The 17115-nt window shown below is 45.2% G+C and overlaps 1 protein-coding gene across 3 annotated transcripts in view; it reads left to right on the forward strand.

Moving 5' to 3' along the window:
• Window positions 1–17115, forward strand: part of LOC106579049 (neuroplastin) — a 51378-nt gene that overhangs the window by 26366 nt on the left and 7897 nt on the right. For all 3 annotated transcript variants that reach the window (XM_045688555.1, XM_045688556.1, XM_045688557.1), the window contains 4 exons: window positions 317–491; window positions 3821–3915; window positions 12263–12396; window positions 13016–13289. In XM_045688555.1, coding sequence (XP_045544511.1) covers window positions 317–491; window positions 3821–3915; window positions 12263–12396; window positions 13016–13289 — 678 coding nt within the window. The remainder of the gene's footprint in view (window positions 1–316; window positions 492–3820; window positions 3916–12262; window positions 12397–13015; window positions 13290–17115) is intronic.

The following is a 17115-nucleotide window of genomic DNA, read 5'->3' on the forward strand; positions in this document are numbered from 1 at the left end:
AATTCAGTCAATTCAGGAAGTACACTGAAATTCCAATTAAATTGTCCTCATTGCTTTTCAAGTAATTTTAAATGAACTACATTGAAAAGGAGAAAAAGAAGAAGAAACAATTTGAAGTGGAATTGACCCCAACTGATTTGAAATGGAACTGACCCTAACCCTGGTGTCTTATTGGTGTTTCAGAACCTTCTCTCCACTGAAATTCTAATTCCAATTCCCCTCATTGTTTTTCAAGGAATTGGAATGTCAGTTTATTTCCTGAATTGACTGTATTGAAATGGAATTGACTATTAGAAGTGTCTTATTGGTGTTTCAGAGCCGTCAATCAACTCGTCGGACCATATCACGCTGCCAGTTGATCACCACAGCCTGCCCCTCACCCTGCAGTGCAACCTATCTTCAGCCCACAGCGCCCACATCAAGAGCTTCTGGATGAAGAATGGGGAGGAGATCAAAGAGACCCGCGGAGAGAGGGCCAACACCGAGTACTAGTATGTCCCCATCTAACACCCAGAACCCTGGCCCTAACCTTAACCAATCCCATCAACCCGAACCCCATCTAACACCCAGATCCCTGGCCCTAACCTTAACCAATCCCATCAACCCGAACCCCATCTAACACCCAGAACCCTAACCTTAACCAATCCCATCAACCCGAACCCCATCTAACACCCAGATCCCTGGCCCTAACCTTAACCAATCCCATCAACCCGAACCCCATCTAACACCCAGATCCCTGGCCCTAACCTTAACCAATCCCATCAACCCGAACCCCATCTAACACCCAGATCCCTGGCCCTAACCTTAACCAATCCCATCAACCCGAACCCCATCTAACACCCAGATCCCTGGCCCTAACCTTAACCAATCCCATCAACCCGAACCCCATCTAACACCCAGATCCCTGGCCCTAACCTTAACCAATCCCATCAACCCGAACCCCATCTAACACCCAGATCCCTGGCCCTAACCTTAACCAATCCCATCAACCCGAACCCCATCTAACACCCAGATCCCTGGCCCTAACCTTAACCAATCCCATCAACCCGAACCCCATCTAACACCCAGATCCCTGGCCCTAACCTTAACCAATCCCATCAACCCGAACCCCATCTAACACCCAGATCCCTGGCCCTAACCTTAACCAATCCCATCAACCCGAACCCCATCTAACACCCAGAACCCTGGCCCTAACCTATCCCATCAACCCGAACCCCATCTAACACCCAGAACCCTGGCCCTAACCTTAACCAATCCCATCAACCCGAACCCCATCTAACACCCAGAACCCTAACCTTAACCAATCCCATCAACCCGAACCTTGTCTACACTCCGTGTCTTCCTTTCTGCCCTACACATATACAATCTGCCCTACACATATACAATCTGCCCTACACATATACAATCTGCCCTACACATATACAATCTGCCCTACAGATATACAATCTGCCCTACACATATACAATCTGCCCTACACATATACAATCTGCCCTGCACATATACAATCTGCCCTGCACATATACAATCTGCCCTACACATATACAATCTGCCCTACACATATACAATCTGCCCTACACATATACAATCTGCCCTACACATATACAATCTGCCCTACACATATACAATCTGCCCTACACATATACAATCTGCCCTACAGATATACAATCTGCCCTACACATATACAATCTGCCCTACACATATACAATCTGCCCTACACATATACAATCTGCCCTACACATATACAATCTGCCCTGCACATATACAATCTGCCCTGCACATATACAATCTGCCCTGCACATATACAATCTGCCCTGCACATATACAATCTGCCCTGCACATATACAATCTGCCCTACACATATACAATCTGCCCTACACATATACAATCTGCCCTACACATATACAATCTGCCCTACACATATACAATCTGCCCTGCACATATACAATCTGCCCTGCACATATACAATCTGCCCTGCACATATACAATCTGCCCTGCACATATACAATCTGCCCTGCACATATACAATCTGCCCTATACATATACAATCTGCCCTGCACATATACAATCTGCCCTACACATATACAAGCATTGGATTGTATATGTGTTGGGCTAAATTGGAGATCTACATTTCTGCCAATTGTTTACATTAACTCCACTCTACTTTGAACATTTCATGACACTAGGACCAATAATATTTATTCAGAATAACTTCTGAAGTTTCATAATTGTATGTTTATTAATGTGAAAATATGGATGATCTGTTTTGGAGATAAGAGGTTTTCATCAGACAGCGACGATAATTGTTTCCTTGCACATTTCCAAAAAAAAGGAGCGATTATTGGGACGCAGGCAATGCCTCTGACATCAGAGTGCCTTTCATAGTTAGAACTAAATACTGTAGAACTGAACACAGTATAACTAAATACTGAAGAACAGAACACTGTAGAACAGAACACTGTAGAACTGAACACTGTAGAACTGAACACTGTAGAACTGAACACTGTAGAACTAAATACTGTAGAACTGAACACTGTAGAACTGAACACTGTAGAACAGAACACTGTAGAACAGAACACTGTAGAACAAAACACTGTAGAACAAAACACTGTAGAACAAAACACTGTAGAACAAAACACTGTAGAACAAAACACTGTAGAACTAAACACTGTAGAACAGAACACTGTAGAACAGAACACTGTAGAACAGAACACTGTAGAACAAAACACTGTAGAACAAAACACTGTAGAACAAAACACTGTAGAACTAAACACTGTAGAACAGAACACTAGAACAGAACACTGTAGAACAGAACACTGTAGAACAGAACACTGTAGAACAAAACACTGTAGAACAAAACACTAGAACTAAACACTGTAGAACAGAACACTGTAGAACAGAACACTGTAGAACTAAACACTGTAGAACAAAAATACTGTAGAACTGAACACTGTAGAACAAAACACTGTAGAACAAAACACTAGAACTAAACACTGTAGAACAGAACACTGTAGAACAAAACACTAGAACTAAATACTGTAGAACAGAACACTGTAGAACAGAACACTGTAGAACTGAACACTGTATAACTAAATATTGTAGAACAGAACACTGTAGAACAGAACACTGTAGAACAGAACACTGTAGAACAGAACACTGTAGAACTGAACACTGTAGAACTGAACACTGTAGAACTAAATATTGTAGAACAGAACACTGTAGAACAGAACACTGTAGAACAGAACACTGTAGAACAGAACACTGTAGAACAGAACACTGTAGAACAGAACACTGTAGAACAGAACACTGTAGAACCAAACACTGTAGAACAGAACACTGTAGAACAGAACACTGTAGAACAGAACACTGTAGAACAGAACACTGTAGAACAGAACACTGTAGAACAAAACACTAGAACTAAACACTGTAGAACCAAACACTGTAGAACAGAACACTGTAGAACAAAACACTGTAGAACCAAACACTGTAGAACCAAACACTGTAGAACAGAACACTGTAGAACAGAACACTGTAGAACAGAACACTGTAGAACAGAACACTGTAGAACTAAACACTGTAGAACAGAACACTGTAGAACCAAACACTGTAGAACAGAACACTGTAGAACAAAACACTGTAGAACAAAACACTGTAGAACCAAACACTGTAGAACAGAACACTGTAGAACTAAACACTGTAGAACAGAACACTGTAGAACAGAACACTGTAGAACTGAACACTGTAGAACTGAACACTGTAGAACAGAACACTGTTTCGACTAGAGGGTTGATAGTCTTGTGGTGTTTGTTTTGTGTAAATACAGCCTGAAGAAGCCCAGAGGAGAGGATGCAGGGGAATACATGTGTGTCTACACCTTTAATATGGCTCCGCCTGCTAACGCCACCATCGAGATTAAAGGTACAGTACGACTCCCACCCACCAGGGTTGAACAGTAAGGACTATGATTGATCCTAGACCGATGAATCATTCACATGAATCACCCACCAGTGTTGAATAGTAATGACTATGATTGATCCTAGACCGATGAATCATTCACATGAATCATTCAAGGATGCTACGATGACCTAATAGACTGCCCATGGCCACATTTATGTGTCATCTTTAAACAGCACTGTCATATCGTCCTAGAAATAACGCCTTCGACAGGTTTGACACAGTGTGCCTACACCACCACTGAGATGAAAATAACAACTCCTTGGTAATGGAAGTACGGATTTGATACTGCCCTTTGATGTGACACAGTAGAGGCCCTTCTATGTGACACAGTAGAGGCCCTTCTATGTGACACAGTAGAGGCCCTTCTATGTGACACAGTAGAGGCCCTTCTATGTGACACAGTAGAGGCCCTTCTATGTGACACAGTAGAGGCCCTTCTATGTGACACAGTAGAGGCCCTTCTATGTGACACAGTAGAGGCCCTTCTATGTGACACAGTAGAGGCCCTTCTATGTGACACAGTAGAGGCCCTTCTATGTGACACAGTAGAGGCCCTTCTATGTGACACAGTAGAGGCCCTTCTATGTGACACAGTAGAGGCCCTTCTATGTGACACAGTAGAGGCCCTTCTATGTGACACAGTAGAGGCCCTTCTATGTGACACAGTAGAGGCCCTTCTATGTGACACAGTAGAGGCCCTTCTATGTGACACAGTAGAGGCCCTTCTATATGACACAGTAGAGGCCCTTCTATGTGACACAGTAGAGGCCCTTCTATGTGACACAGTAGAGGCCCTTCTATGTGACACAGTAGAGGCCCTTCTATGTGACACAGTAGAGGCCCTTCTATGTGACACAGTAGAGGCCCTTCTATGTGACACAGTAGAGGCCCTTCTATGTGACACAGTAGAGGCCCTTCTATATGACACAGTAGAGGCCCTTCTATATGACACAGTAGAGGCCCTTCTATATGACACAGTAGAGGCCCTTCTATATGACACAGTAGAGGCCCTTCTATATGACACAGTAGAGGCCCTTCTATATGACACAGTAGAGGCCCTTCTATATAACACAGTAGAGGACCTTTGATGTGGCACAGTAGAGGCCCTTCTATATAACACAGTAGAGGACCTTTGATGTGGCACAGTAGAGGCCCTTTGATGTGGCACAGTAGAGGCCCTTTGATGTGACACAGTAGAGGCCCTTTGATGTGACACAGTAGAGGCCCTTCTATGTGACACAGTAGAGGCCCTTCTATGTGACACAGTAGAGGCCCTTCTATGTGACACAGTAGAGGCCCTTCTATGTGACACAGTAGAGGCCCTTCTATGTGACACAGTAGAGGCCCTTCTATGTGACACAGTAGAGGCCCTTCTATGTGACACAGTAGAGGCCCTTCTATGTGACACAGTAGAGGCCCTTCTATGTGACACAGTAGAGGCCCTTCTATGTGACACAGTAGAGGCCCTTCTATGTGACACAGTAGAGGCCCTTCTATGTGGCACAGTAGAGGCCCTTCTATGTGACACAGTAGAGGCCCTTCTATGTGGCACAGTAGAGGCCCTTCTATGTGGCACAGTAGAGGCCCTTCTATGTGGCACAGTAGAGGCCCTTCTATGTGGCACAGTAGAGGCCCTTCTATGTGGCACAGTAGAGGCCCTTCTATGTGGCACAGTAGAGGCCCTTCTATGTGGCACAGTAGAGGCCCTTCTATGTGGCACAGTAGAGGCCCTTCTATGTGGCACAGTAGAGGCCCTTCTATGTGGCACAGTAGAGGCCCTTCTATGTGGCACAGTAGAGGCCCTTCTATGTGGCACAGTAGAGGCCCTTCTATGTGGCACAGTAGAGGCCCTTCTATGTGGCACAGTAGAGGCCCTTCTATGTGGCACAGTAGAGGCCCTTCTATGTGGCACAGTAGAGGCCCTTCTATGTGGCACAGTAGAGGCCCTTCTATGTGGCACAGTAGAGGCCCTTCTATGTGGCACAGTAGAGGCCCTTCTATGTGGCACAGTAGAGGCCCTTCTATGTGACACAGTAGAGGCCCTTCTATGTGACACAGTAGAGGCCCTTCTATGTGGCACAGTAGAGGCCCTTCTATGTGGCACAGTAGAGGCCCTTCTATGTGGCACAGTAGAGGCCCTTCTATGTGACACAGTAGAGGCCCTTCTATGTGACACAGTAGAGGCCCTTCTATATGACACAGTAGAGGCCCTTCTATATGACACAGTAGAGGCCCTTCTATATAACACAGTAGAGGCCCTTTGATGTGGCACAGTAGAGGCCCTTCTATATGACACAGTAGAGGCCCTTCTATGTGGCACAGTAGAGGCCCTTCTATGTGACACAGTAGAGGCCCTTCTATGTGGCACAGTAGAGGCCCTTCTATGTGGCACAGTAGAGGCCCTTCTATGTGGCACAGTAGAGGACCTTCTATATGGCACAGTAGAGGCCCTTCTATATGGCACAGTAGAGGCCCTTCTATATGGCACAGTAGAGGCCCTTCGATGTGGCACAGTAGAGGCCCTTCCATGTGGCACAGTAGAGGCCCTTCGATGTGACACAGTAGAGGCCCTTCGATGTGACACAGTAGAGGCCCTTCGATGTGACACAGTAGAGGCCCTTCGATGTGACACAGTAGAGGCCCTTCGATGTGACACAGTAGAGGCCCTTCGATGTGACACAGTAGAGGCCCTTCGATGTGACACAGTAGAGGCCCTTCGATGTGACACAGTAGAGGCCCTGTGATGTGACACAGTAGAGGCCCTGTGATGTGACACAGTAGAGGCCCTGTGATGTGACACAGTAGAGGCCCTGTGATGTGACACAGTAGAGGCCCTTCGATGTGACACAGTAGAGGCCCTTCGATGTGACACAGTAGAGGCCCTTCGATGTGACACAGTAGAGGCCCTTCTATGTGACACAGTAGAGGCCCTTCTATGTGGCACAGTAGAGGCCCTTCTATGTGACACAGTAGAGGCCCTTCTATGTGGCACAGTAGAGGCCCTTCTATGTGGCACAGTAGAGGCCCTTCTATGTGGCACAGTAGAGGACCTTCTATGTGGCACAGTAGAGGCCCTTCTATGTGGCACAGTAGAGGCCCTTCTATGTGGCACAGTAGAGGCCCTTCTATGTGGCACAGTAGAGGCCCTTTGATGTGGCACAGTAGAGGCCCTTTGATGTGGCACAGTAGAGGCCCTTTGATGTGGCACAGTAGAGGCCCTTTGATGTGGCACAGTAGAGGCCCTTTGATGTGGCACAGTAGAGGCCCTTTGATGTGGCACAGTAGAGGCCCTTTGATGTGGCACAGTAGAGGCCCTTTGATGTGGCACAGTAGAGGCCCTTCTATATGGCACAGTAGAGGACCTTCTATATGGCACAGTAGAGGCCCTTCTATATGGCACAGTAGAGGCCCTTCTATATGGCACAGTAGAGGCCCTTCGATGTGGCACAGTAGAGGCCCTTCCATGTGGCACAGTAGAGGCCCTTCGATGTGACACAGTAGAGGCCCTTCGATGTGACACAGTAGAGGCCCTTCGATGTGACACAGTAGAGACCCTTCGATGTGACACAGTAGAGGCCCTTCGATGTGACACAGTAGAGGCCCTGTGATGTGACACAGTAGAGGCCCTGTGATGTGACACAGTAGAGGCCCTGTGATGTGACACAGTAGAGGCCCTGTGATGTGACACAGTGGAGGCCCTTCGATGTGACACAGTAGAGGCCCTTCGATGTGACACAGTAGAGGCCCTTCGATGTGACACAGTAGAGGCCCTTCGATGTGACACAGTAGAGGCCCTTCGATGTGACACAGTAGAGGCCCTTCGATGTGACACAGTAGAGGCCCTGTGATGTGACACAGTAGAGGCCCTTTGATGTGACACAGTAGAGGCCCTGTGATGTGACACAGTAGAGGCCCTTCTATGTGACACAGTAGAGGCCCTTCTATGTGACACAGTAGAGGCCCTTCTATGTGACACAGTGGAGGCCCTTCTATGTGACACAGTAGAGGCCCTTCTATGTGACACAGTGGAGGCCCTTCTATGTGACACAGTAGAGGCCCTTCTATGTGACACAGTAGAGGCCCTTCTATGTGACACAGTAGAGGCCCTTCTATGTGGCACAGTAGAGGCCCTTCTATGTGACACAGTAGAGGCCCTTCTATGTGCCCTCCTTCTGCCAAGGACTCCATCAAGATTAAAGGTAGACTACAGCAGGCTACGACTCCCAACCAGTGTTGAATATCTACTGTGATATTTTGAGATGACACGTTAACCTATCTACCACATAAGCCTTTGACCTCTTTGGTCTGTCATGTGAAGGCCTTGTAGTGATCTGAATTTAAATGTCCCAGCGTTCCAAATGGCAGCCTATCTACAGTTTCTATCTAACCAGTAGAGGGACAGCTCAGAGGTAGCAGATGGTGGCTGGTCTGTCTGATTGGAGGATTACTATAAGGCTCTATCCATCCACTCTGCATCAGAGTCAGAGAATCATCCCTAGCTCGTTTCGCTGGCAGTAACCGAAAGGTAATTGGTTTGAATCCCCGAGCCAACTATGTGAAAAATCTGTCTATGTGCCCTTGAGCAAGCCACTTAACCCTAATTGCGCCCGTAAGTCTCTCTGGATAAGAGTGTCTGCTAAATGACAAAAATGTAAAACAATGTAACTGATAAATGGATGCCACAGTATTTATTTATTCACAGAGTGATTTCAGAGCAGAGTAGTAATTCCTTTACAAATGTTACTAGTATCAAGGCGGTTAACTCTCACTGAAACTGAACTGTACGCCATATACAATAACTGTTGTCGTATACAATAACTGTATTTTGAATACAATAACTGTATTCTGTATATAATAACTGTATTCTGTATATAATAACTGTATTCTGTATACAAGAACTATATTCTGTGTACAATAACTGTAGTCATATATAATAACTGTATGCTGTATACAATAACTGTAGTCATATATAATAACTGTATTTTGTATACAAGAACTGTATTCGTACACAATAACTGTATTCGTACAAAATAACTGTATTCGTACACAATAACTGTATTCGTACACAATTACATTTACATTTAAGTTATTTAGCAGATGCTCTTTTCCAGAGCGACTTACAAATTGGTGCATTCACCTTATGATATCCAGTGGAACAACCACTTTACAATAGTACATCTAAATCTTTTAAGGGGGGGGGGGGGGGTAGAAGGATTACTTTATCCTATCCTAGGTATTCCTTAAAGAGGTGGGGTTTCAGGTGTCTCCGGAAGGTGGTGATTGACTCCGCTGTCCTGGCGTCGTGAGGGAGCTTGTTCCACCATTGGGGTGCCAGAGCAGCGAACAGTTTTGACTGGGCTGAGCGGGAACTGTGCTTCCTCAGAGGTAGGGGGGCCAGCAGGCCAGAGGTGGATGAACGCAGTGCCCTTGTTTGGGTGTAGGGACTGATCAGAGCCTGAAGGTATGGAGGTGCCGTTCCCTTCACAGCTCCGTAGGCAATCACCATGGTCTTGTAGCGGATGCGAGCTTCAACTGGAAGCCAGTGGAGAGAGCGGAGGACCGGGATGACGTGAGAGAACTTGGGAAGGTTGAACACCAGACGGGCTGCGGTGTTCTGGATGAGTTGTAGGGGTTTAATGGCACAGGCAGGGAGCCCAGCCAACAGCGAGTTGCAGTAATCCAGACGGGAGATGACAAATGCCTGGATTAGGACCTGCGCCGCTTCCTGTGTGACAATAACTGTATGCCGCTTCCTGAATACAATAACTGTATTCGTACACAATAACTGTATTCAGTATACAATAACTGTATTCTGTTGACAATAACAGTAGTCTGTATACAATAACTGTATTCAGTATACAATAACTGTATTCTGTTGACAATAACTGTATTCTGTTGACAATAACTGTATTCTGTTGACAATAACAGTATTCTGTATACAATAACAGTATTCCGTATACAATAACAGTATTTTGTATACAATAACAGTAGTCCATATACAATAACAGTAGTCTGTATACAATAACTGTATTCTGTATATAATAACTGTATTCTGTATATAATAACTGTATTCTGTATATAATAACTGTATTCTGTATATAATAACAGTAGTCTGTATAGAATAACGGTAGTCTGTATACAATAACAGTAGTCTGTATACAATAACAGTAGTCTGTATACAATAACTGTATTCAGTATATAATAACAGTATTCTGTATATAATAACAGTAGTCCGTATACAATAACAGTAGTCTGTATACAACACAAAGTGATAGCAGAGAGTGTACGTCTGCAAGATCGTGCAAAGGCTGATCATTACACTAAGTCAGTGGTATTCACAGTCGGGTTGCAACCCCTAGTGGGGTCACGGGGGAATTGCAGTGGGGTCAGCAAATGAAATATAACAAACAAAAAACATTTGGCAACAACAAATGAAGTGTGCAGATTATTGTATGGGACAATATACCAACATTTTTGTGAAAGATAATTTTATTGAGTTTCATTGTTTCTCTTAATTTTTATCTGTTGATGTAAAAATCGAAATGTACCAATTCGTATCAATTGATTGGTATCGTTCCTCACACCAGTACACTACCACCACCAGCCTGTATGTACTGTTGACACCAGGCAGGATGGGTCCATGGATTCTTGCTGCTTTCGCCAAATCCTGACTCTGCCATCAGCATGACGCAACATGAACCGTGATTCGTCAGACCAGTTTGTGGACGGGCCTGTTAGCGTGCACCATTCTTGCCATTCTCCTTCGACCTGTCTCATCAACAAGCTGTTTTCACCCACAGGACTGCCGCTGACTGGATGTTTTGTGTTCGTCTCACCATTCTCAGTAAACCCTTAGACAATGTCGTGTGTGAAAAGCCCAGGAGGGTGTCCATTTCTGAGATACTAGAACCGGTGGGCCTGGAACAGCTCAGTCACTTACAGTCAATCGTTTTGCCCGTTCTAACGTTCAATCAAACAGTAACTGAATGCCTCGATGCCTGTCTGCCTGCTTTTATATAGCAAGCCACGGTCACATGACTCACTATCTGTAGGAGCAATCCATTTTCGTGAACATGGTGGTGTACCTAATACTCTGTCCTGTGAATGTATATATCTAATAGGGCACTCCATAGTTTCAGTTTACTTCCTGTATTGACAGAATTCAAAATAGAATTGACCCCAACCCTGATGTTAACACACCATGAGACTTTATTATGAGATAACGTATTATTAGTAAAACCCGTGTGGCTCAGTTGGTCCCGTGTGGCTCAGTTGGTAGAGCATGGTGTTTGCAACACCTGGGTTGTGGGTTCGATTCCCACGGGGGACCAGTACGGGAAAAAATGTATGAAATGTATGCATTCACTACTGTAAGTCGCTCTGGATAAGAGCGTCTGCTAAATGACTAAAATGTAAAATGTAAATGTAAAACTGTCATTGCCTTCATTGGGTGCCTCCCCAGTGGCACCCTATTCCCTATATAGTGCACTATACCTCCCCAGTGGCACCCTATTCCCTATATAGTGCACTATACCTCCCCAGTGGCACCCTATTCCCTATATAGTGCACTATACCTCCCCAGTGGCACCCTATTCCCTATATAGTGCACTATACCTCCCCAGTGGCACCCTATTCTCTATAGAGTGCACTATACCTCCCCAGTGGCACCCTATTCCCTATATAGCGCACTATACCTCCCCAGTGGCACCCTATTCTCTATATAGTGCACTATACCTCCCCAGTGGCACCCTATTCCCTATATAGTGCACTATACCTCCCCAGTGGCACCCTATTCCCTATATAGAGCACTACTTTTAACCAGGCCCATAATTAAGGAACGGGGTGCTATTTGGAATACAAGCACTAAAGCAGTATTATAAACTGGCTGGTTCGAGCCCTGAATGCTGATTGGCTGACAGCCGTGGTATATCAGACTGTATACCATGGGTATTGACAAAACATGTATTTTTGCTGCTCTAATTACGTTGGTAACCAGTTTATAAAAGCAATAAGGCACCTCACAGGTTTGTGGTATATGGCCAATATACCACACCCCCTCGTGCCTTACTGCTTAATTATGTGATAACATTGTATTAATAGTAAAACTGGCATTGCCTTCATTCTGTGCATTCCAAATGGTACCCTATTCCCTACATATTGCACTACTTTTGACCAGAGAACCCTGTGGGCCCTTTTGAAAGTAAATACACCATTTGGAACACTAGCCCTGAGACTTTTTTATGTGATAACATACATTATTCTTTGTTTTTGCTTTCCTTTGTTCTGATTGGTTGTGCCCTCATTCCAGCTGGTCCTGACATCACAGGCTACAAGCGTAGTGACAATAAGAACGAGGGCCAGAAGGCCCTGCTCTACTGTAAGGCCACTGGCTACCCCTACCCTATCTGGACCTGGCACAAACTGGACAATGGGTTTTACACAGTACGTCTTGTTGTTGTTGTGGTTGTTGTGGTGGTTGTTGTGGTGGTGGTGGTGGTGGTGGTTGTGGTGGTGGTGGTGGTGGTGGTGGTGGTTGTGGTGGTGGTGGTGGTTGTGGTGGTGGTTGTGGTGGTTGTGGTGGTTGTTGTGGTGGTGGTGGTTGTTGTTGTTGTGGTGGTTGTTGTGGTGGTTGTTGTGGTGGTTGTTGTGGTGGTGGTGGTGGTGGTGGTGGTGGTGGTGGTTGTGGTGGTTGTGGTGGTGGTGGTGGTTGTTGTGGTGGTTGTTGTTGTGGTGGTTGTTGTTGTGGTGGTTGTTGTGGTTGTTGTGGTGGTGGTTGTGGTGGTGGTTGTTGTGGTGGTTGTGGTGGTTGTTGTTGTGGTTGTGGTTGTTGTTGTGGTGGTTGTGGTGGTGGTTGTTGTGGTGGTTGTGGTTGTTGTTGTTGTGGTGGTTGTTGTTGTGGTTGTTGTTGTTGTGGTGGTTGTTGTTGTGGTTGTTGTTGTGGTGGTGGTGGTGGTTGTTGTAGTTTTTGTGTTTTTTCTTCTCCCAGAACATTCTCACACATGCGCACACATACACATACCATACACATACCATAATCACCCTTCTCCCCCTCTCCCCCCAGGACATTGAAAACTCCTCCGGCCGTTTCTTCATTAACAACAAAGATAACTACACTGAGCTGAGCATCATCAACCTGGACATCGGCTCTGACCCGGGAGAGTATCAGTGTAACGCCACCAACATGATCGGCACCTCTTCCGTGGTGTCTGTGCTGCGGGTCCGGAGCTACCTGGCCTGGCTTTGGCCTCTGCTGGGCGTCCTGGCCGAAGTCATCATCCTGGTCATCATCATTGTGGTCTACGAAAAACGCAAGAAGCCAGACGACATACAAGACGGTGAGTCAGGAGTCTGAGACCATATCAGTCATGGCGGCCATTTTGATTTTTTGGTTTGTTCTCATTTTAATGTTTTTATTTGTTTTTGTGGTCAAGTATAGTTTGCAGATAGCCCATTTTCAAATAATGAATTGTTTGCAAAGTGTAGAAAAACAATAGTCGACGTTCTTCAGTGCTGTAGATATTACAACATTTTAAAAACATACTATAGTTCTCTCTGTATATATATGAATCCTTGCCATCCAGCTGTTGACCTAACAACCAGTGGAGGGCTAACCCAAGTAATCTTAGTTTACCCACAGCGTTCAGGGTTTATCCTACTATTAACCCACGGTGTTCAGGGTTTACCCTCATATTAACAAACAGTGAGCAGGGACTACTACCTTGCTAACATTATCTCAGCTGGCCTAACATGGTCCCAGCTGGCCTAACATGGTCCCAGCTGGCCTAACATTGTCCCAGCTGGCCTAACATGGTCCAGCTGGCCTGCTGGCCTAACATGGTCCCAGCTGGCCTAACATGGTCTCAGCTGGCCTAACATGGTCCCAGCTGGCCTAACATGGTCTCAGCTGGCCTAACATTGTCCCAGCTGGCCTAACATGGTCCCAGCTGGCCTAACATGGTCCCAGCTGGCCTAACATGGTCCCAGCTGGCCTAACATGGTCCCAGCTGGCCTAACATGGTCCCAGCTGGCCTAACATGGTCCCAGCTGGCCTACCTGAATGAGAAGCACGAGGACAAACAAGACAAGGACATGCGTTTCAAATGGTACCTTATTCCCTTTATAGTGCACTACTTTGGACAGTGGGCCTATAGGGCTCTGTATATAGGGAACAGGGTGCCATTTGGGGAGCAAGCCAAGGCCCTTCAGCAGTCGTTAATAATAGACACTTCCCTGTTGGCTACAGTGTCATATTAACCATGAATATTCTATCACTGAGATTGTCTTGACAAGGTGTGTCCTACAGCAACTGTGTTGTGTGTTGTGTGTTGTGTGTGTGTGTGTGTGTGTGTGTGTGTGTGTGTGTGTGTGTGTGTGTGTGAGCGTTCGCCTGTTGGGTGAAGCTACTCAGACTGAATTATTGAGTGCAGGTGCAACCAGCATAGTGTCAGGTAACGACAGAGCAGATGTCTACTGTGAAGGTCTAACACGCACACACACACACACACCCTTAGTTAATATATATTAGCAGTGCTAAGACAAGTTTAGAGTATACAAGTAGGGTATTACTGTGTAATATTTTCCCCGCCTCTTTCCCAAATTGCATAACCTAACCTATGTTTGGTAAGTGAGAGACTCCTGCATGCCTCTTGAGTTTCAATCAGCATCTGTAACATACTATGCCTGGCCCCAGAGCTGTCTGTGTTGTTCAGCTAACTCCCATGGTTGTTGTACCATAGGATATTGGCCAAGACTGCAAATCTGACCCCAGGATACATTCACACAACATTATCTACATGCATCTATCCACAGTGGGCAACATTTGGCACGAGACGTCAAACAGACGTAATTTTCTGGTTGTAAACTGATTTTTGTTGTTGGGAAGATTGTCATATTACCAGTTTACGACTAAATGGTCTCTGTAAAGACGTTTTTGGTTTTTTTTTTTACTGACGGCATCAAGATGTCATCAAGACGTCATATTTTGGTTGTTATCTGGTCATATTACCAGTTTTTACAACTAAACGGTCTCTGTAAAGACGTTTTTTGGTTTTTTTTTTACTGACGGCATCAAGATGTCATCAAGACGTCATATTTTGGTTGTTATCTGGTCATATCACCAGTTTACAACTAAATGGTCACTGTAAAGACGTTTTCTTTTTACTGACGGCATCAAAATGTCATCAAGACGTCATATTTTGGTTGTTATCTGGTCATATCACCAGTTTTGCTCGCTAGGTTTTCTTTAGAATCCTTAAAGTATAATATGCATCTTAACTTGTTGCTTAGGCTACTTCTCTATGGAGTTTCTCAGTCAAAGACTCCGAGCTTACATAAACAAACAAAAAAATGGTATATTGTGCCAAGGTCACCTTCAAGGGTATCTTCAGTTTTGAATGTATTGTATTCTGTAGTTTATGCTAGGAGCATAATATACCTTTGTAAAGAGTCAATTAATATGATATAATATAATATAATACATGCCATGTAGGAGACGGTTTAATAAAAAGTGACTTACAGTCATGTGTACGTACATTTTTTGTATGGGTAGCCCCAGCAGGAATCGAACCCACACTCCTTGGCTTTGCAAGCACCATGCACTACCAACTTAGCCTCACAAGACAAATATTGTTTTCTCTGTGCTGGTCGATTTCAATGCAGTGCGTGAATAGACTTTTTTTGTGAGCAGTTTGTCTGCCTATGCATGATATGGTATGTTTGTAACAAAAGTGAATTTTAAACTTGCATCTGCTCTGCTTGAATTTCATAATCACTTTCTCATCCCATGGTTGTTGTTGGTTTTATGGCTCTTTTTGACTGCATTTGGTGTTAATTGTGGCTGTGATTGTCCATCTCATGCTAAGTTTTAAGATGGCTTCCATTCAGCATAGTGTCTACTCTCTATTTAACTTGTTTACCTGAGCTTCCATTCCATCAGCATGGTTATGAGATTATGTTTAGTTCATTCACTTATGGAATTTAAAGGGACATTTAGATAATGTTTCAACTTCATATTCATCGTCTCCAGCACCACCCCAACATCTACATATGTGAAAATGGCGTGTTTCTATGTTTTGTAGTTAAAAAGAGAGAGGGAAAGGGGGGGATACCTAGTCAGTTGTATAGGGAAAGGGGGGATACCTAGTCAGTTGTATAGGGAAAGGGGGATACCTAGTCAGTTGTACAGGGAAAGGGGGGATACCTAGTCAGTTGTATAGGGAAAGGGGGGATACCTAGTCAGTTGTATAGGGAAAGGGGGGATACCTAGTCAGTTGTATAGGGAAAGGGGGGATACCTAGTCAGTTGTACAGGGAAAGAGGGGGATACCTAGTCAGTTGTACAGGGAAAGGGGGGATACCTAGTCAGTTGTATAGGGAAAGGGGGGATACCTAGTCAGTTGTACAGGGAAAGGGGGGATACCTAGTCAGTTGTACAGGGAAAGGGGGGATACCTAGTCAGTTGTACAGGGAAAGGGGGGATACCTAGTCAGTTGTATAGGGAAAGGGGGGGATACCTAGTCAGTTGTACAGGGAAAGGGGGATACCTAGTCAGTTGTATAGGGAAAGGGGGGATACCTAGTCAGTTGTACAGGGAAAGGGGGGATACCTAGTCAGTTGTATAGGGAAAGGGGGATACCTAGTCAGTTGTATAGGGAAAGGGGGGATACCTAGTCAGTTGTACAGGTTAAGGGGGGGATACCTAGTCAGTTGTATAGGGAAAGGGGGGATACCTAGTCAGTTGTACAGGTTAAGGGGGGATACCTAGTCAGTTGTATAGGGAAAGGGGGGGATACCTAGTCAGTTGTACAGGGAAAGAGGGGGATACCTAGCCAGTTGTACAGGGAAAGGGGGGATACCTAGTCAGTTGTATAGGGAAAGGGGGGATACCTAGTCAGTTGTATAGGGAAAGAGGGGGATACCTAGTCAGTTGTACAGGGAAAGGAGGGGATACCTAGTCAGTTGTACAGGGAAAGGGGGGGATACCTAGTCAGTTGTACAGGGAAAGGGGGGGATACCTAGTCAGTTGTATAGGGAAAGGGGGGATACCTAGTCAGTTGTATAGGGAAAGGGGGGATACCTAGTCAGTTGTACAGGGAAAGGGGGATACCTAGTCAGTTGTACAGGGAAAGGGGGATACCTAGTCAGTTGTATAGGGAAAGGGGGG

This window comes from Salmo salar, chromosome ssa10 (genome assembly GCF_905237065.1).
Source record: "Salmo salar chromosome ssa10, Ssal_v3.1, whole genome shotgun sequence".
Taxonomy (NCBI): Eukaryota; Metazoa; Chordata; class Actinopteri; order Salmoniformes; family Salmonidae; genus Salmo; species Salmo salar.